The sequence below is a fragment of the Gymnoscopelus braueri genome (genome assembly GCF_963280865.1).
Source record: "Gymnoscopelus braueri genome assembly, chromosome: 6".
NCBI classification, from domain to species: domain Eukaryota; kingdom Metazoa; phylum Chordata; class Actinopteri; order Myctophiformes; family Myctophidae; genus Gymnoscopelus; species Gymnoscopelus braueri.
Window position 1 is genome coordinate 29,107,008 of NC_137607.1, and position 21,941 is coordinate 29,128,948.

The following is a 21,941-nucleotide window of genomic DNA, read 5'->3' on the forward strand; positions in this document are numbered from 1 at the left end:
ACAGTTTGGGCTGGATATTCCCATAAATGGCATGGTCCCGGCTGAAAAGGGCACCATGTAGGCACAGCAGACCCGGCAGTGGCGATCCTTTCAGTTATGTGATTCATTTGAACTGTAGCTGCTTAGACGCTCATGTCCACACGCGTGCTGTAAATAATGCTGTAAAGTCCAGTGTTTAGATTACCTTGTTTTATCCGCCCAGGGTGCCTAAATCTCCCATGTCCCTAAGCAGGGCGGTTAGTGGTTGTTGGTGGAATATGGACTTTAGAATAAGAGTTGTTAAGGCCTAAGTTGGTAGAAGAAGTATTATGCTCGTATCAAGCAGAGGAGCTCACTCTAGCAGAAGAGCTCACTGTGGGTGTGTGGGTGTGTGTGTGTGTGTGTGTGTGTGTGTGTGTGTGTGTGTGTGTGTGTGTGTGTGTGTGTGTGTGTGTGTGTGTGTGTGTGTGTGTGTGTGTGTGTGTGTGTGTGTGTGTGTGTGTGTGTGTGTGGACTACATCTGCTCAACTGGTGCTCCTTCTTCTTTGGGGGGAGGCTCCAGGTGAATAGGAGTGACGCTGGCCGGCTTCTTCACTCTGGACAAAGACGAGAGAGAGGGGGATAGAACGGAAGATAGGACGTAGAGTTGAAAAAAGAGGAAGTCAGAGAACGCACACACATTTAACAGACTGTGGATGCACTTATATTATAACTATTGTCAGCTGCCACACCAGTCTGGGTATTCTGCTCTTGTAGTTGTCATGTGGTACGTTAACCCATTTAGACTGGGAACACATGTGTCATTTTTATATTTTAGTTATAACCATTATTTTTATACTTTGGCTATTCAAAAATAGCAGATCTACAAGCTCATAGCACGGCAATCGGTGCTGCGCTATGAGATTGTAGATCTGCTATTTTTGAAAAATCTTATATTTGAATACATATATTTCTAAAGCGAACATTTGTAATTCAAATCTTTGCTTCTGGGGGGAGTCCCTGGAACAAAATGTTTTGAGATGGGGGTCTGCGGCCAAATATGTATCATTTTGGGGGTCCTTGACATGAAAAGGTTTGAGAACCACTGATTATAGCAACATATGTTTTAAAAGTATTTTTTTCTAATAGCCTAAGTAATCTAAAAATGACACAGATGCGTTCCCGGTCTTAATGGGTTAAGACAATCTATCATTAAAATATTCATATACTTACGAGTAAGGGGAGATGGGAACAGCCACCACGAGGACCTGATTCCTTTTTCTGAAGAGCCGCCACAGGCCTCTGTGGTAGCCCCGCACATCCAGGTCCCAAACATGGAGGCACTGGAGAGCAGAGGATGTGTTTGAATGACACTAGGCCTTCACAGTACTGAGCCAAGTTAACACTTTTGCCTTTCAATGGCTCTTTATCATTGTTAAAATGGCTATTAGAGCTGTAGAATCTTTGAAGGAGAATTGGTCTGTAATGTGATGTTGCATCTAAACCTACCTCACACTAAGAACATTTTAAATGGGACTTTCTAGAAAATAACTTTTCTCAATTCTTTCGTTATTTGGGATAATGCACATTGTAAAGCGTTTTGGAGAAAGGCACTATATGAAATGCACAATTATAATAAACTATCACAGGGTTGAGATGTGCCTTCGATGTTTGATTGTTTAATTGATTGATTCAACTAGTGGATGAACTCCTCCCTGTGCTGGTCTACCTTAGCGAGCTCGGTCCAGGTGTTGGTGTCCGTTTCGCTCTCCATCTTGATGTACATGACGTATGTCTTCCCCTCGGAGTCCGGCAGGAAGGAGTCCTCACACGGGTTCTTGGTGTGGTCTAACACCTCAGCCTCCCTGAAGATTTCATCACAATACCGTTATTGTCAACACAATACTGTTAGCTAGCCATACGGTGGATGCACACAACCAAAAATCTACATATACATTTATATTGTACTCCTCCACACACACAATTCTTTACTCTGTTGGTGTGTAAAATATTAAATATTAAGGAATGATTAGGCATTATAAGTCCTCATAAGCATATCTACTCCCATCATAGCTGTAATCACAAACTGTCATTACTGTCATGGTGTGAGGCTGTTAAGTGTCATAGTTAAGGCCAATACATTATCCTTGCAACGTCCAAACCTTTCTTCGGAAAGGGAGGTGCTATAACTACAAATTGACACCATTCCGATCTTCCGATGGGCGGTCTCAAATATTTTTCTCAGAACTCGTGCACCCCCAGATGTCCTTACTCTCCGAACTATAGTTCGGAAAGCCAGTCGGAAAGAGGAGCATGTATTGGCCTTTACGCTTTCACATTGTGATTGGTTAAGAGGCAGTCTAAGTGCCAATATTTCCAGATGAAAGCACCCCAACGCGTCCACCTTGTTTCTGCAGTTTCTGTTTTCTAATCATAAATATTAATTAAACTATGGTATAATTGCAATATGATCCACGGCACTCTGCCTCCAGCTTAGTGCCTACAACCGCAGCACACCTGTGCCAATATAGCAATCCTGCCTGAGTATTATTACTTAATTAGGTTATACATTATTTCCCTTGGGTAAGAGATTCTAAGCCATATTATATCATAATCACATCAGAAAACGTCAAAATGCATTATAATGCACTATGTATCTGGTATGATCATGCCATGCCATCATGTTTCGAACACTCTATATTTATTTTCTTTATAACTTGTCATACATATTATGACACAGCAAATACATGAGCTCTGGGGCTCTTGCTAGTGTTGCTAGAGCGGGTTTATAAAAAGGTTGGAGTGCTACTCAGAGCGAGGACCGCCTGCCGCTCCAAGCCACTCCGGCGGGGGCCGCGCACCGAATGTTTGAGCATGCCCGGTCATACGGACTCAGAGACACACAGACATCCAGCAGTGCACAGCGCACGTCCTTGATCAAGATTTCATTCAAATTAATTTTTTTTAATTTTATTTTTTTACTGTTGAGCGGCCCGGTTTGAGCGGAGCATGGAGCGAGAGGTGCGCAAATCCACGTGAGCGACGGGGAGCGGAGCGCGGGGGGGTCAACATGAGCGAATAGCGAGCGTGAAACCAGCCCCCTGGAACGCAGAGCGGCATTTCCACCCTCTCCACTCCGCTCACATGCTCTGGTTGCTAGTGCATCAGAATGTACAGGCCTTCAAGCTCACTCACTTCAGCAGATTCTGGATCTCCACTTCATAGGCGTCTTTCTTCAAGCTGAGGAACAAGTATAAGATCTTTTGAGCATCAGCCAGTTCATGGATAATGATGGTAAAAAGTGGGACATACTGTACACGTTACATGTTGAGTGTACAAACCTGTCCACTTTTTTCATCTGTACGTTGGGAACGGTGTTGAATTTATGCTTCTTGAAATATACCTCCTGTAAGAGGGGACAGGAAAGACAGCAATGTTGACAACTCTGTTCTGTTGTTCAATATCCAATGTAAGCTGTTGAAATGTAGGCACAAAAAAACCCTGAACAAACCATGAGCGTGCAAAAGCCTTCAGTCGATTAGCTCTGCTGAATAGCGGCTAGACCTATCCATCAATTAGTTGCGTTGTAACAGTACCAATATTGTTTTTTTTGCCATTTTAGCCGTCTAATTCTAGTACATTGACATTCTATTAATGTATTGATTGTCTGTTTGCCTCTGCTCTCCGCTTCCCCCAAAATAAAACACATGGCACCCAGATTACCCACACATTTGCACTCAAAGGACAAGATTGGAAACAAGCTCTCAAGCTTTTTTGTGTTTCATCCTTTTGACAGATATGTACAAATATATATCCATAAAAACGTCAATCAAACGCTTGTTTCAGCTTACTTGGATTTTAGAGGGAGGATGACATTCTGTTGCTACTTTGGTGTGAATTGTGGTACACAATTACAACTGGCAAAATTGGTACATTCATTACAGCTAATGACAGTTTTATCCACTTGAATCCTAGCTTCCCTATTCTGTGGCAAACATTCAGCTAAAATAGCAGGTCTACGAGCTTGTAGATTGGATATTTTCGGCACAGATATTTGGTGACATAGAGGGGAAAAAAGGAGGGGACCTAGTATAGAACCCTGGGAGACTCCGGCCAACAATGTATATGGGGTTCAAGTGATTAAATACTGATAATTCATTAGACTTGAAATGCAATTGTGAACTTGATTACATGGAAATAGCCATTCATGTTGAGCCCGATGATGCCAAAGTGGTAGGAGCGCGACACGTCAGGGATGATGCACTCTCTGCCCTTCCTCTGCTCTGGCATTCTCATCCACATGTCCCAGTCCCACAGCTGCAGGAAGACCACAACACACAGTCACACACCGCATTGTTTTATGGACAACTGTCATTTTACCCACAATTTTAGCTATCAAAGCACCCCTGTACTGCATTCCCTGCGGCTGCCAACCCCAGGGTGGGAGTAGACATTAGACAACCACACGAGACGATACACATGGAGCTGCTACTTTTCATCTGGCAGTGTTACAAGCTTTGCGCTCCCTTGCTCAGTTCTCCTCCCCGCTGAACCCGTAGGGGTCGCTAGTGAAGCAACAAGGACACAACCCCCGGCTGGCTTTCCACCCACGTCAAAAACTGCCAGTTGTGTTGGCGCGTCCAGCTAAGCCTGCTGCCGGGAATGGAAACCCGGCCTCTGTGGCAGTGATGAGTTTTACCTTTATGCCACCCCAAATCAAACACCCATAATCAAACACACATATGTGCTGACACACTATAAATGAAACACAGACACAAAAACTTAAAACAGTATCAAGAGAGATGCACTATGTATGCAACACACACACACACACACACACACACACCTTTTCAGGCGTGGGCCACTTTGGTTCCAGTTCGTCCTTGTAGAGGCTCTTTTTTAGCACCCAGCCCAGTCCTGGCATACTCTCCACTCTGTACAGCAAAGCTGGGTCCTCTGCTGTGTGCTCGTAACCCTGCACAACACACAATATTTGTATAAAACATTTATTTTCTTTTAGGTATGAGTGATTGAGAGTCACAAAATAAATGAATGCCTGACAGACTGTGAAATTTAGGACAAGAAGTGAAACAAAACCAACTTCCAGTTCCTTATTTTACCCTGGTAGTGAGAACAATTTCTGGCCAGAAAGTGAAATTGATCCAACTTCCAGCTCCTTTACTTGGCCAGAGAGCATGGCGTATGTGATTCAATTCAAAACAAAGGATGATTTGCTTATGTCGTTTTCAGCCAAATCACATGAGCCAGTGGATAGTGAACGTCAACAGAAGTCTGGCACAGTATAAAGGTCGACAGACAGAGGATGACATGTAGGCACAGAGAAAAGAAGTGGCTAACGGAAGCAGAATTCTTCTAGCAGAATGTGTGAAAGAGAGGAGGAACAGGAACAGAGACAGTGACTTAAAACTAGGGCTGGGCGATATGACTTCAAATAAATATCACGATTATTTCAAACTTTTGCCTTGATTACAATTAAATAATTTATAAAAAATAAAAGAAGGGAAAATAGCCAATCTACAAGCTCACAACGCGTCGCTTGTAGATCGACTATTTTCACTATTGTTGTATACCACCATTGTACAACCAAGTATATTACAGGGTGGTTAATCAGACTTATCGATTTAGTCGATAATAAAAAAATCTATTAGTTTTTTTCCCCGATAGAACAAAATCTATAAAACAGTTTCTCGATTGTTCGGTTATAAGTCGGTTATTGGTTCTAAATATCGGTATCGACATATTTTCGGTTAATTGCCCAGCACTACTTAAAACGTTCAGTAAATCAGCCGGCAGGCACTGACCTGGTCGTTCCAGGCTGAGATGCAGTACAGACTGTCGTCTTCACTCAACAGGTGGATGGTCTGACTCAGGAAACTAAAGCGACAACGAAGCAAACATTGTACCGTTCATAACAGCAAAGTGCTTAGCAGCAAAAACAATAACAGCCATTATGAACGGGTGTCCGTCTCAGAGCAGCAGGAAATATCATCATTATCATTGATTGATCACCATCGCAACAGAAGTCATTCATTTCATTCAGTGAGTAGATACTAGTCTGACCCAGAAACCCACAAAATCCATAATTAGAACTTGATAATAGATGCTTTATTGTCCTTGCGGAAATACATTTTGTACCAAGCAGTACGATGTGGCATGCAGCGTATTGTTTGATATAAATTGTATAGTACAGTAAAAGGAGACAGGTAAAGGAGGCAGTCACACTTGTGACACAGGTCTTGAGCCGGTTTCGAACACACAACATTTGGATTATGTTGGTCTGTGTGCTCACTGGTCGAATGAGCAGAGGCACAAAACGTTAAAACTGTGAGCCAACTTTTTACCTGAACTCTTTGTGCCCCCAATGAACAGACGGCGACACCAAACTACGAAAAACACATTTACATGCCTCTGGTGCCGGTAAGCACGTCTGTGGATGTAGACGAGCCGTGCATTTAGCCATAAACAAACAACAACAAAAAAAGAAAAAGGCTTGTCGTCCGCCACAGGAGGGCCAGCTTTGGTTTTCGCTGCTTCTTAATTGAATGTCTAAAACTAATTTCAGAGAGCATGTTTACCGAGGCAAACTGGCATTAAAACTAAGCCAGCCGACAGCTGGGAACGATTGGAAGCCATTTGAAGTCAATGCTTCAAAAAGGGTGTGCGTCCCAGCGGGGGAGCTGGCACATTTACAGCAACAAATCCATTTCAAAGCCGTGGCTGTCAAACAAAGGGACACTGAAGTTCATAGCAGAGCTGATGTGGGCTCCACAGCTGTGCATTTACTGCCACCTGGTGGCGATCACGTGTAAGGGTCAACAATGTTTTGAACTTCATGTTAAAGATGAAGTTGGGGCTGTAGTCTGATATCAGAACATGCATATTTATTACAATAAGACGTTTCAATGTAAACACCAATTCAATAATTCATCACGTAGAGCTGCAGATAACACACAAGAATAAAGCTGACCCTTAGCCAGGGCTATGATACAAGTAAACTGCAGTTTCAAAATACAACTAAATACCAAATTCAGAACTATACCAATGAAGCTGATGATTATAAATCAGTGTAAGAAGACTACAGCCTTAATAGAAAGGTTCAGCCAGTGTGTGTATCAGTACAACCCCTGCCTTGCTGTGCTACAATTCCACCACCCCATTCTTCTAAATCAGGGGTTTTCAACCAGTGGTCCGCGGACCACTGGTGGTCCCTGGCCATGAAAACATTTTTAAATAAAAATTAAATATTTTTTTTTTTTTTTTACTTTTAATAACATACACGAGTTCTTACTGTATGGTGTGTGATATGAAATGTGAGCTTACCATAATCACAGTAATCCTTAATCATATTCCATCATATTCAAACAAAATCACTGTATTTTATTAGATATTATATTGATATTATAGCTATTTTCTCCAGCTCCCTGTGGTGCATGAACCACACCCCCCCCCACCACTATTGTGTGGGGTGGGTCTATGATGGACCCACCACGCACAATAGTGGTGGTCCCCAGGTTGCTCTTAGTCAGGATGGTGGTCCCTGGGTCAAAATCAGTTGAAAACCCCTGCTCTAAATGAGAATATGCTCTTCATCAAACCCAGTGTTTACATACAGATAGCAATGCACAATGTTGTGTAGATATTGAGCAGCCTACCTATAGCAATGCACAATGTTGTGTAGATATTGAGCAGCCTACCTATAGCAATGCACAATGTTGTGTAGATATTGAGCAGCCTACCTAAAGAAGTCAATGGAGATGTCCAGGTCTTCTTCTAGGACAATGGCAAAACTGGCCTCCTGATTAAGAGAAATAAGTCACCCTTTTATATTGTAACTTGTCATCTTAAGGCCAGTTCACACCAATGCAACTCCTTGCAACATGCAACTACTTGCAACCATTATTCCCAATGGCAGTTGCAAGGAGTTGCATTGGTGTGAACTGGCCTTAAAACAGTTTTGTAGCAAGGAGTTGCGACTAGTTGCATTGGTGCGGTCGGGCCTTTAGTCCTCAACTGTTTGATCTTGTTAGTCAGACTAAAAGAATACAGCAGAGAATGCATCTCAAATAAGTAGTACATGTCTAAGCTACACACTTATATAATGTTGCTGTTGGGTGGAAGCCTTGTACATGCAAAACCGTTGCTTTTTTATTATTATATTAAAAACGTTATAGTAGTATAATAGTGAAAATAGCCGATCTACAATGCGACACGTTGTGAACTTGTAGATCTGCCATTTTCACTACTTTTGTGTGACACTTTTGTATGATGAAGTAGGGCATTAATTTACGGGGGCAAAAAACATAAAAAGTTGAAACGTCTGTTTTTCAAACATTAGACTACCTTGATTTGCTGTGACAATCATTAGAATGGAAATTAATTGCAATTGCAGTACTCACTGGGTGTAGGTTAAATGTTGCAGTCAGACTGGCCTTGTAGTGCTGCAGGAGGAAAAGATGATGAGATGATGAGGCTTGCGAGGTTAGTGTTTCCAAAACCAAACTGATATGGCGTTACATTTTAGGCATAGTTGTTTTTAACCGTTACAACGTCTTCATCTGCTGGTTATTTGGTTTAATTTCAGCTGTAGTATGCCTGTAGTTGTACAAATACAAATCCCAATTTGTTTCTGTAATGGCAATTCAAACTTTATCCACAATCAACTGTACAACTGTGTGGGAAGATGTACACCCACATTTTATTCAGTGTTTTTCCAGTTTGAACTTACTTAGATTTAATTACAAGCAATTACGTTTAATGGCAGCAACATACTCCAACCGAACAATAACTTTTTTAGGTATTGGAAAGTCTTGCCGATCCAAAGAAAGTCTGGAGAGAGGACGAAAGTGTTTTATACTGCCACAGAACAGTTCCGAGTTCTGAACGCCAGTCCCTGCCAACTCAGTCAGTCAGTACTGTTTTTTGGCGTTATCCTTTTAGACAAAGTGTTGACTGTACTCGTGCTGTTTTACATTTCTGTCTATAAAATAATCAATCAATCAAACAGCCACGTCTGACCAATCACACGCGATTCCATCAGAACATCTTGGAGGTGCATGAACTGCCGGACAAAGTTCTCACGGGCACTGTCCAAGTTCTGAATGATGTTGAATTATGTGGTTTACTACCCTGTCTAAACAAAGTGTGGAGTGGACGTCAGTTGGACTACGTAGGCGTTTAATAGAGTATTAAAGTTTTAAACTTTGAGAGTGTGGAGAACTGCTGATTACCTGGGACACTCTGGCATTCTTGATGCTAATGGGTGTGTGCTGAACTCCCTTCAGTCCAAACAGCTCCACTACATCCATAGGCTCCTGTGTCGCCCACACACAAAGGAGAAAAACATACTTATGGTTACCAGCATGCACACAGACAGTTACTGCCAGTCAAACTGGATTATGACATTAAGTTTATAAAAAAGAAACACGGGAAACAAGAGAAAAACACCCTGTACCTCATAGTATCCATCGATGAAGACAGTGATCGTCTGTGGGTTGACGCCATGAGCTGAGAGAAGTGACCGCAGCATTCTGAACACAGAAGAAGAACCATTAGGGATCGTTTTCTTCCCAAACCATTTTCAGATGCTGAGAGAGCATACACTTTTACACAAGTTTCAAACTCAGTAAAATTGTGAGTGTTAATTTGATGCAGAGAGGGTAAAAATGTGTACAAATGGATAAATTAACACTCAGGATTTCACTGTGCAGCAATTTGACCATTATTCTCTCTCTATTCATTAAGCATTAAAGCTAGAGAGGACCTTTTATGGTTCCACCGGACCAAAATAAATCTCTGGTTCGTCATTCAATCATTATAACATTTTAATTATCTTTAAATTTATCACTATCATTTCCACACCCTTACCTATAGAGATAGTTGGGTCTGTTCCCTGCGATAACAGCCACAGGGACGTTGAAGACATTGTTGTTGGGTAGCTGAAATAAGAAAGATGATAATTGGACTTATTATTGCTATAAACAAGTACTATAACTTGGTATGTTTTTTTTAACTACCATTAGGTCACAGTGTGACACTATAGCAAAAGGGAAAATATCAGCACATGTCCACAATTTCAATGTAATTTTATGTTTCATAACATGAAATGTTTCATTTGTTTATGTAGTTTATGTTGTTTTGTTAACTTTTATGAAGAGACTTTTTTACCATGAAATTTAAGATCAATTTGGCATTGAAATTGGCACCATGTGCATAACCTAGAAAAGCGCTAAAGCAGTGAGCATTGAAGTGGCTGTCTTACAGGGTCAGGGCTAAACTCGATGGGAGCAGGGTCCTTGCAGCTGCAGATGCTGCCGTAGCCCTCCACTTTGCTGCAGAAGAGCTTCCGTCGTCTGTTCAGCTCTGTGTCTGCCCAGTGGCACTCTGCCTCTGTGAATGTACCAGTTAACATCACATGGCATTAGAACACAATCTTTGTTCTTTTCCTTTTAATACATATGCTGAGCTCTACAAAACTCTAATATACAGAAATGTAGTATACAGATATAAACAACTGTAAACACACACCGAACAAGAAAAATACACAATCCATGCATACCTATGCTCTTAAGAGATGACGTTTTTTTTTTAAATTCAAGACATTTAATAAATAGACATGACTTTAACGTACCTGCAGAGGCAGTGAGCTGCACCTCGGTCTTCAATAGCACAGGGTCTCCCCAGGTAGAAAGCGTAGGAGACTTGGAGTGCTTCTCTCCATATACCTGACCTGCAGCATTCACACACACACACACACACACACACACACACACACACACACACACCAAAGCTGAGCAAGTAAATATGCAGTGTGTGTGCGTTTATGTAGGTGAGTGAGGGAGTGAGTGAGTGAGTGCAAGAGTGAATGACTGCGTGAAAAAGACAAAGCTGTAGTAAAAATATCATTAAAAAAAACAAGCAACTTCCTGGATGTCTAAAATTCAAAAATGTAAGTTTGTTCCTCTACCTCCTTTCTTCACCACCAGAGTCCACATGTCCCTCCAGCCGAGGTTGAGTGACACCTGGCTGCCCAGGCCCTTCAGTAGGTTCTTAGCAGCATCCTTAAGGTGAAATGTGCCCTCATCCTGCCCAAAAAACAAACATATACTGTACTGTTAAGTAAGTAGGTCAGAGTGGTTTATTGTCCGTATCGGCCAAGAAAGAGGGTGTATATCCCCTTTTCAATGCACTAGACCCCTGGGAGATGGATTGCTGAGGTGCTACTCATACATTGGTTGTGCTTGGGATCAAACCCAGAACCACGTGGTCCATAGGAAGGCAAGTGCTCTACCTACTGGACTAATAACAAACGCATGAATCCACTGCAGAATCCACAAAATGTGACTCTGTAGTCTGAAAATGATTACTAAAATGATGCTAGAGGATGTATGGTCTCCTTTTGAAATATGATTTCACTGATTCATTAGAGGCTAGCTAAGGTTGGCCGAGTGTGACTATTTAAATGAAAAGAAACTCCATGATGCTTCTGGCCTATAAACTCTTATGACTAATTCATACTTGCCATATGTTATAGTCGTTTGTCAAAGATTATGCATCTTCAACAGAAAAATAAAACCATGCAAGTTACGTCAACCTTTTTTCAGTTGAAGATAGGTCATTTTTGTTGTAATGTATAAATCAACAAAACGTACCACTGGAAAAAAATTGGGCGGGGCTAAATTACAACCAAAGAAGAGCCAGACAACATGTACCATGTAAAGAACATTTTCATTCTTCTCTAATCACAAGAAAGCATGAAAGTGACTGACCTTGATGGTGAAGATGAGGACACGTCCCCGGGTCACCATGTTGAGGAAGAGGATCATAGCTTCATCCTCATGGGGAGAGTAGGTGTCAAAGATCCTCTTGGCCATCACATGACCCTATGGAAGAAGAATACACACACACACACAACAAAAATAGTTACAGGCTGAACTATAAAATAATACGAGACATTAAGACAAAGATGGAGGCCACAGGTGGACTTGATAATACAATAGTTTATAAAAATGAACACAAGAAAATAGACAAACAAAACAAATACATGAGTAATCATCGCTGGAAATCAAAGAACGCAAAAAAAGGAAATTCTGCAGAAATAAAACCTTAAGAGTTACAAATCAGGGCTACATGGATGCTTACAGAAGCCTGGTTCAGAACGATTACATGAATGCCTCTGCCTTGTTCCCGCATGTCGTCCTCCAGCACCTAGAAAAATTTCAAACATTTTCAAAAAATACAAAAATAACCAATCTATAAGCTCACAACGCATTATGAGCTTTGCATCAAGTATGGCTTAAGTGGTTAGACAAACAATGATAGTGAAGCACAGATGATGTTTTTTTGTGCTTTAACAATGCAATATATTCTATTTTCTGTCAACTGTAATATCCAACATTAAAAGAACTTCATGGGTAAATCAGACTCACAGTGGTGCCATCCACCGCCACATACACCTTGGAACGGCTTGAGTAAACCTCAATGTCAAGAACCTTGCGTCCACCGGCCGGCCGGCGTGGCGTCTCCATGTTGGGTATGGCATCCTCTGTAAGAACATTAGACTCAAATTAGTCATCAAGGTATTATAACAAAATCCACTGGCAGCAGCAAAGTAATGTGTAAATGGAAACAAAATAAACAAGGTTTTATTCAGAATGCAACACAGAAAGTAGCTGAAAATCAGTTACACAACATTGCTCTTGTGAAGCACTTTTGGCATTAGTACAGTGGAGTTTATAAAAATTGCTATTTTACTTTGGCCAAGGGAGACATCCCCACCACACTAGCCTACATTCCCACAGGCCCCACACGCAGCCAGCCTGTAGTGTACTGAACACAGCATTGTGATTTGCGCAGCTTCATTCCCAATCTACACAAAGTAACTCCATCAATAGTAATCAATACCTAAAGATTGGACAGGGAGGCCACATCACTATTAGACTCTTATTTCCCAAGATCCGTTGCATAGTGAGATAAAAAATATAACCCTTTTGGTGAATGTATTTAATCGCCACGTCATCAATAAAAGCATTTATGTAACTATTTTTTTTAAAGTGCCAATAGCTAAAACAATAACGTTTGATTGTCAGGATGACAGGCTCCGATTTCAATGTCATTATCTCTATACGATAAGATCATCAATGCTCGACATCTGTGACATCATAAGGGTTGCTTTCTTTACCTACTGAATTACACTGAAAATAACAGACTGAGATGAACAAAGTTAAGACTAAACAGAGAAAACTAGCAACTAGCAAAAAATATGGGTTGCATCCCTGAAGATGGTCTTAAAAAATGTATGCATATGGAACCTGGTCTATATTGGAAAGTGATAATGGTGGACCTATTTCTGAGTGGCAAATGAAAGGAACAAATGTAATTCAGGATTGTTGCTAAAACAATGAATACACAACTCATACTGTTAAATTGCACCAGTATGTGGCTTTTTCAGGACTGGTGCACCTACGCATTAGACACTGCTGCCATCTGCTGGTGATAATCAGTTATTTTATTTAGCAGTACTTCATTTGAAGTGTAGCGTAAAGAGGTGCCATGCATTTTGCCTTCTGAACAACAAACTGCCCACAAAACGTTTGGATCGGGCATTCGTGGAATGAGCAACACAGCTAGACATGTGGGTAGTGCCCCCCAAACATTTGCCAAAATCCCCCAATATGCTTCTGTTGGTAATCGCTCTTGTTTTGAACGAAATACGTGCTGGCAGGGTGTGTGCCAGTCATAGGTGTGTTGACTTGGCACCTGAGCATGGGTTCTGCAACTTTGTTGAGTTTGTGTATGCTCCAAGCAGCAACACTGCCCCCATGGAAAGATGTCACGTTTGTCCCTTCAGGATAAGGCCTGTGCTCAGGATAGGGCAAGTGGAAGCTGGTGTTCTGTTATTCAGAGAGGCAGCATTATTTGGTGTCAGCCCTATACCATTTCCAAACTTAGGACCAAGTTCTGTGAGACTGGTGAAGTCAAAGGAAGACAACAACCCAAGAAGACCGGTTTCTCACCCTTGCTTCACTGAGGAACCAAAGGTTTTCTTCCAGAGATTTACAGGCTAGATTTGCACAACGGTACCAAAGACAGATGTCAAGGCATGCTGGCTTGTGACTGGCACACACCTGCCTGCAAATGGTACCAGGGCTGACATCAAATAATGCGTAATCGGCATAACGGAACACCAGCTTCACTTGCCCTATTGCACGGGCCTTATCCTGAAGGGACAAACATGGCATCTTTCCATGCTTGGAGCATCAGCATACACAAATTCAACAAAGTTGCAGAACCCATGCTCAGGTGTCACACACCATTGACTGGCACACACCCTGCCAGCACATGTGTGCTGTGTTTGGCACATTTTTGGGGGCACTACCCACAGGTTTAGCTGTGTTGCTCATTCCACCAATGCCCCGATCCTTACAAGTTGTACCTCGTTGTAAAGGTGACTAATCAACTATAAAAATGATATAAAACACAATACCAATTGGTATTATTAAAGGGGAGAAATTATTTTATGGGCAGTTTTATGAATGAAAATGACAGTAAAGCAAAGCTACCTTAATTTCATAGTCACTGTATCATTTGTGATACAAAAACTAATCATTTGTATTTTATTTAATAAAAAAAATGTTTTCACTCAAATATCATGAGAAGGTATTGTGTCTGGTTTCTATGATGTAAAATGATGTCATAATGACAAACAAATGATAGTGCAGATGGCGCAAAGGCCAAGGTTATTACAACCATTACCTACATCACAACTGGCTACACATGTGGCAGTTTTGCTTCTGCGTGCTAATGTTTTCAAGGTATTGGTATATATATATATATATATATATATAGGTATTTCAATAGCATCTGTGACACACATCTGTGCCAAAATGTTGCAAATGTTATATTCTTGAATTAAAATATTTTTCTACCAAAAGGTTAGGAGGAGCCACTACACCCCGAAATGGTGCCTACGTAAGAGTAACATGTATAGTCAATGACAGAAAAACATTAATTATTGAAATCTCCGCTGGACATGTTGCAGAAAAATGGGCAATATATGGAAGGCAACTACAAGTACATACAACTATTTATCTAACCTGTGTCTGTCTGTCTCTGTGCCCCAGGCTGACTGAACAGCCTCAAACTTGGAGTGCGTCTCATCTGACCCGGGGCCGGGGGTGTGCAGTGGCGAGCGGCAATTTGATTGGACCAACAGTTTACGACCGGACAAACAAAAAACTGCAAATATCTGTTCTGTATCTGTCTGTCCTCAGGTCTGCGGAAGACGCACCAAATCTCTGTGTCTTTGGAGGAGTGTGTGCACTGGCTTCCTGATTGGCCAACCTGACCTGTCAGCTTCACTGAATGAGTAGAGAAGCTGCCTGGGAAACATAAGTTCCCAGGTTCCTGTCGAAGTGTTGCAAGACACTTAAACCCCTGACTGAATGAATCTCTTCTGTCATTATGAAAGTCAGTCATATACCTTGGCTTTCAGCAGGTCAAGTAGACCTGTGATCCCCCCCCCCCCCCCCCCCCGTACTTTAACAGGCAATCAAATTAACATTCCTTCAACATTTTTGTGTGTTGCTTAATGAAATGACAAATCTCATCTGACCCTCAAATGGGAAGGTCCAGGTTGAAAGTGTAGCAACTCGTATCCAGCAACAGAGTCACAGACAAATGACAACAAATTAAAGACAATCAACTGTCTGTCTCACCATACTCCTGAGCTGCCTCTTCTTCATTGGCTACTCTTCTTGTGTCCAAGATGAGCTTGATGTTGACGATGACAGTAACTAATAGAAATAGAACAGCACCTGCCTGCAAAGTAATGACAAACATATACTTAAAGCAGATTCATTACTTTTAAATTACTTTTCAATGTGGCTGGCTAAATCACTGTTCATACATCAACAGCATACAACATAACCCAGAGGGTAATTTACTCAAATTAACATACAGTCATGCACTCAGTGTTAATTGATTGATTTGTAACTCTGAGAATGAGCAAATGTAGCCAAACAAATCAAGGCAGTCTAATGCAGTGGTTCTCAATGTGGGATCCAGGGATCTTGAGGGGGTTCCGGACTTCCGGGGGGTCCCCAGCCAAATGATTAATATCAAATGGACCCATAGGGATCTGTTACACGGACAGTGTACAAAATCGAACCAATGGTGCCATTTGTGCACTCTCTTGAGCAGTGGTGAAAGAAGTACTCACATGTTTTACTTAAGTAAAAGTATCAATACTGCCATGTAGATATACTCTGTTACAAGTAGATGTCCCGTATTCAAAATGTACTTGAGTAAAAGTACAAAAGTATCGGTATCAAAATATACTTAAAGTACCAAAAGTAAAAGTACTGATTATGCAGAATGTCCCATTTCACAAGTAAAAAAAGAAATCTGCCATATTTTAAAGCCAACATTTGTAACTCAAATCTTTGCCTATGGGGGTCCCTGGAACAAAATATTTTGAGATGGGGGTCCGCGGCCAAATACATATCATTTTGGGGGGTCCTTGACATGAAAAAGTTTGAGAACCATGCACTGCTTTACACACCACTGCATAAAAAGCTGTGTGTGAGTTGCTACAGACCTGGCAGAAGCGGCGGATCGACCGTTTGTTGGTCAGTTTGTATTTCCAGGTGAGATACAGGCTGCGCTGCTGGCGAGGAATGAAAGGCTTCGCCCGAGGATTCGGGGTCCAGTTGTCCATCCCTGTAGACAGGGGACTCTCTGCCTCCTGTCCTCCTTTTCCTCCTACCTCCTCCTCCTCCTCCACCTCCTGCGACCAAGAGAAAGTGTCCACAGTGCATGCACTGGAGCAGTGATGTGGTGGCTGTCAACCCCGTGTCATAATCACATTGTCATCTGTAAAGACACAAACATACATATTATACAGCAGCACGCTATGTTGTTGTTGGTGAGGAGGAGGTGCAGGGGTGCCAGGTTTTGCGACAGAAACAAGCAACCAGGTCTATGAAAACAAGCCCAAAAGAAGACTGCATGAGCCCTTTAAACCTATATACGTCAGCTTTTTGAAAATAGCTGATCTACAAGCTTGGAAACATTTTAACAGCACAAATCTAGTGTGTGTGTGGGGGGGGGGTTCCTGACACAAAATGTTTTCAGATGGGGGTCCGTGGACAAATACATATTAATTTGATTAGGGTCCTTGACATGAAAAGGTTTGAGAAACACTGGTTTAAGCAACATTAGGAAACAAGCCCAAATAAGCAACTACACTTTAGAAACAACTCAAGCCCTAAAAAAAACAGCAACCTGCAACTAACCAATATTTACATGCAACTTCATAGAAAAACAAGCCCAAAATGGCTTATAATAAGTGGACATGGCAACACTGAGGAGGAGCTAGCATGTTCCATGGTCACACTCGCAAAGATCAGTCTCTACCGGGCGGTTTTCCAACCCAGAGTTAAATGAACAGACGTGGCCTCTGCACCGCGAGTAAACCTGCTGCTTATTGGAGAACTCACAGAAACGTCAACAAGCCGTGAAATGCAGATAAAATGCTCGTTGTCCGCAGCAAGCTTGCTAGTTTTTCTTCTGCTACATGCTCCAAGTTTCCGGCGCGTTAAAAGTACGTCATCATCAGTGGTCAATGGTCATATTAGTTTTTAGCAACTGAATGAATGTAGAGGCTCTCAAACCACATTGGTTAAGGTTTAGGGCAGGTTTAGGGCAGGGGTGGGCAGCATTTATTTCCAGAGGGCCATGCTGACTTCGATAAAGTGTGTGAAGGGCCACACATTGTACACTTGAATTGAATTGAAACTTGAAACACATTTGTGCTGAATTATGTTAAAACTGCATGAATTTGGTAGACATGCCAGACTACTTTAGAGTAAGGTCCTTGCGTTCACAACAAGAATTGTCTTTTTTTTTTTTTTTTTACAGCTGTACTTTATTGTATCACTCTGGTGTACTCTGTACGAGGTTACCAAAGTTAACCAAAATTACTTACATAAAACAATCCATGTCAATGCCGTATCAACTTTTAAATGAGCCTATAAATGTATACAGTATCTTATCTTGTCTGATATGCACCACTCCATAGGTCACTGATAAAACACATTGCATTATGTTATAAATCTGGACTCAAGGCAGGGACGGGTCCCTAATGACTTCAAAAAAGCAAGAATGACCCCTCTGTACAAAAAAGGAAACCAATTAGACCCTGGCAACTACCGCCCTATTTCTATTCTTAGCTCCATCTCGAAAGTCATGGAAAAAATAGTTTATGAACAGGTCGATAAGTATATTTGCTTCTGAGTGTAGGTGCACAACGTCTGTACCTGGCCATGTCAGTTCACTGTCTTGTTGGAGTTTAACTAAGGCTACTCTAGCCTACACATGTGCGATTATGAGAGTTTATGTGAACATTTTACTCAGTATTAAGTGATTGTCATATTATACACGAAATTAGGCTATCTTGCATTACAGTTTACTATTCAAATATACACATTTTCCAAAATATGCACTAGAAATTATACAACAAGGTTAGAATCAATCAATTCTATTTATGTAGTAATGTCTAACAACATGCTTAGATCAGGTCAAGACCATACTCTTACAGGGACCCAATATTTCCCCCATGAGCAAGCACTTAGCAAACACTGTATTGCTTCTTGCTTGCAACATGTTAAAACTTTGTAGGACTTTTTGAGTGTATCATTAAAAATGTAAAGCTGAATAGAGGTGATGCCCCTCCAATCTCTTTACAATGAACATGCCAGAATTATGTTCATAAATTAAAAAAAGTATGTTTTATTGCCGTAAGATAAAATGTATACATTATACATAGCTGTCTAAATATGTCAGTGACAGCAAACAGATAATATATAAATACAAATCTTCCTTTCTTTTTATTCTATTTTCTACAAGTTTCCCTGATTTGATAGGTTTCATTTGAGTAGAAACTCCAGAGTTGGAGTCAAGTTCCTATTCCTCAGAATAGAAAGTGTCCCTATGAGCTAAGTGCGATCCTCCACCTACACAAGATGTGACTTATCGAAAGCAAAAAGGAATGTTATGTGAATAAAAGAGACGGCAATACTCTGAATGTTGTTTTTTATTTGGCAGTGTTTTTTGTGTGTGCTCTCAATCATAAATGTTTTGTTTGTTACTTGAGAGACTATTTGAATTTGACACGTAGGCCTACAAAAACATATGTGATGTACCCTCATGATATATGTGTGTGTGAACCGTGCACAGTGTGTAAGCAACGTGTGCTGTGGAACATTCTATTACATGGAATGACAGCTCCATAATGAGAGAACGGTCAATGACAGACTCTATTGTGGTCATTAGATATATTGTTTCTGGGAACAACATAAAGAGACAGAAAGTATCTACAAAGAGAGCAAATCCATTTGTCCTCTGTGACATTTTCCACCGTGACTAATCGGGTAGGTTAGATTCACTGTGCAGCAGCAAACTCATCTCAACAGGTTATGGGCCCAGTGAAACGAAAGTTAAATCTCAACGTACAAATCTAATCTAACAAATCGAATTCCATACTTTTATCGCACCATATAGTAAGTTAAACATGAACTTTTAAGGTGCCACTCCCAGACCAGGGCAAAGATATAAAAGACGTTTAGGAGTCCTACTCAAGAGACATTGACAAGAAGTACTAACACGCACTACAATGAGGTAAGCACTAAATAATTCTCTATCTGTATTTGTTTTTACAAAGAAAACAATAATGACAAGTGGTCTATTCATATGGAATATTTGCCTTTGACATTTCTCACAAATAATAACACCATGAATCTAATGTCTGTTTTATTTTAATTTTATCATCAACCAGTCAAACAACATTAAGGACCCAGCTGGAGGCACTGGAGTGTCACTTCACATGGGGGATAGACTACAGCAGACCCAAACTATTGCTTCTCCGAGATAACCTAGAGGACATTGGCGCTGAAGTGGGATACCAATGGCTGGGTCACATCTATAACCTGCAGGCATACATTCACTACCAATTAGGCTCTCAAGATGAGACCCTGGGTTCCACTACACATGACCCTTTGTGCTGCTTCAACAAGGCAGCCGAGGCCTTTCGCCAGATTAGAAACAACGTTTCAGATGAGGGTCCCTGGCTACTGGTGAACTACAGCAACATGGCTTGGCTGCACTTCCACCTTGGAGAACAAGCAAAAAGCCAGGAATATGTGTCAAAGGTAGAGGCTCTGCTTCAGAAATATCCATCCCCAGATGAGCTCCATGCAGAGGTCTATGCGGAAAAGGCCTGGACCCTGATGCATTTCAGCCAAGAGAGAAAGCAGGAAGCTGAAGAATATTTCCAGAAAGCTATCAGTATGGAACCTGACAGAGTGGAGTGGCACACTAGCCAGGCCGTGGCCATAGAAAAAACTTCAATGCACTACCCTGCACTGCACTTCACTCCAATTCAGGAAGCTGAGATCTTGAAGAAATTGAAAACTGCAATGACAAATGATTCAAATAATTTGTATTTGGCTGCGATCTATCTTCACCGACTTGCCAGAACAGGCAAAGTGATTGAAAATGAAGCACTTCGTGAGCTGGCTCAGAAAGTCTTGCAAAAGCCTGTGAGCAGCTACAGTGGTATCAGACCATTACTGAGACTTTATAGAAAGCTGAGACCTTTCGATGAAGCTATTGACTTGGCTGAAGAGGCTCTGGAAAGGCATCCCCATGGGCCAAGTAATAACCGCTATCTGAAAAAGAATCTAGCAACATGCTACAAATGGAAAATCTTTTCAACCAGGGACAATGTCCTGAAGAAAAGTCTTGCTGATCGGGCCATCAGCCTCCGTGAGGAAGTTATCTCCCTTTACCCCCATTCTTCTCCCCCATTCTTCTCTTCTCTACATGTAGAACTTGCCAGTGTTTATGCATATTCAGTTCAGTACAAGGCAAAAGCTGACCGGCTATTTAAGGAAATGCTATTAAGTAGGCATAACCTAGAGCCAAAATATTTACAGGGGCTTTACAACAGGTATGCGAACCACTTATATTATCATGGAAAAGACCGCTACATGTCAGTAGAGTATCACATAAGGGCAGCAGAAATACCACTACCCTCCAAATTTCGTAAAAAGAGTATCAACATTTTGAGACAAATAAGTAGGGGGAGGGACAAAAGGTGTGCAGAAATAAGCCAAGATTTCTTGGCTACACTTCAAGAGGAGCCTGACACCATAGCCGCAGAAACTAGGGGTGCTGGGGGTGCAACCGCCCCCCTCTTCCCCAGGTACCCCCCCAGACCCCTGGTCTGGGAGGGCAGGAGGTTGAGGGCGCTGAGATTGAACTCCGCCCCGCCTGGTCAAAAGTAGTTCCCGCGGCTATGCCTGCCACACCTAAAAAACATTAACATCATAAAAATTTGGTCCCCACTTCTTGGGGTGTTCTTTTGTCACTGTATATTTGCATATACGTGAAATTTCTCCTGCCTGCTAGTGCGGCACTCGGGGAGCAATTAGAGGTTAAGGGTCTTGCTCTGGGACACACATCGACACATTGCCTGGCCTGGAATTGTACCTGGGCTCCCCAGGTGGGCTCACTAACCACTCAGCTATGGCCGTCCCCTTAAATAGTTAAAGCACTACCCGAAAACACTCAAATGTACACTAAGTTCTGTGTTTGTAGCTACTTAATTGTTGACAATTTAGGTAGTATATTATTTAGATGTATGATGTATGAGATACACCTTTATTGATCCTTGAAGGGAAATTCTGCTTTCATATCAGTGACATCAGTAAGGTTGAAACACAGGAGAAGCACATTTAAAAGTGAAAAAAGATAAGAAAGAAAAGCTGAAGATTCTGGCACTAACATGCAATGAAATAAAAGGACAGTCTATCAACAATGAATATATGAACTTGAATATATCAGTGTATGTTGTTGTTCAGATGCTATGTAGGCTATGTTATGATGCATGTATTTTTAGTAGTTAT

At 41.4% G+C, this 21,941-nt stretch overlaps 1 protein-coding gene across 2 annotated transcripts in view; it reads right to left on the reverse strand.

Moving 5' to 3' along the window:
• Positions 1–285: 285 nt before the first annotated feature.
• pomgnt1 (protein O-linked mannose N-acetylglucosaminyltransferase 1 (beta 1,2-)) overlaps positions 286–21,941 on the reverse strand; it is a 172,388-nt gene continuing 150,732 nt past the window's right edge. Inside the window, exons 1-22 of one of the 2 annotated variants that reach the window (XM_080431007.1) lie at positions 17,475–17,567; positions 16,574–16,848; positions 15,693–15,795; positions 12,405–12,520; positions 12,118–12,183; positions 11,745–11,858; positions 10,943–11,060; positions 10,607–10,705; positions 10,238–10,365; positions 9,844–9,914; positions 9,431–9,506; positions 9,207–9,290; positions 8,376–8,417; positions 7,716–7,774; positions 5,781–5,853; positions 4,805–4,933; positions 4,150–4,275; positions 3,300–3,364; positions 3,154–3,198; positions 1,688–1,823; positions 1,192–1,301; positions 286–575 (exon numbers count right to left, since the gene is read on the reverse strand). In XM_080431007.1, coding sequence (XP_080287133.1) covers positions 494–575; positions 1,192–1,301; positions 1,688–1,823; positions 3,154–3,198; positions 3,300–3,364; positions 4,150–4,275; positions 4,805–4,933; positions 5,781–5,853; positions 7,716–7,774; positions 8,376–8,417; positions 9,207–9,290; positions 9,431–9,506; positions 9,844–9,914; positions 10,238–10,365; positions 10,607–10,705; positions 10,943–11,060; positions 11,745–11,858; positions 12,118–12,183; positions 12,405–12,520; positions 15,693–15,795; positions 16,574–16,693 — 1,962 coding nt within the window. In that variant the 5' untranslated portion in view covers positions 16,694–16,848; positions 17,475–17,567 and the 3' untranslated portion in view covers positions 286–493. Of the gene's footprint in view, positions 576–1,191; positions 1,302–1,687; positions 1,824–3,153; positions 3,199–3,299; positions 3,365–4,149; positions 4,276–4,804; positions 4,934–5,780; positions 5,854–7,715; positions 7,775–8,375; positions 8,418–9,206; positions 9,291–9,430; positions 9,507–9,843; positions 9,915–10,237; positions 10,366–10,606; positions 10,706–10,942; positions 11,061–11,744; positions 11,859–12,117; positions 12,184–12,404; positions 12,521–15,692; positions 15,796–16,573; positions 16,849–17,474; positions 17,568–21,941 lie in introns of those variants that run through there. The other variant, XM_080431008.1, reaches the window with a different exon arrangement.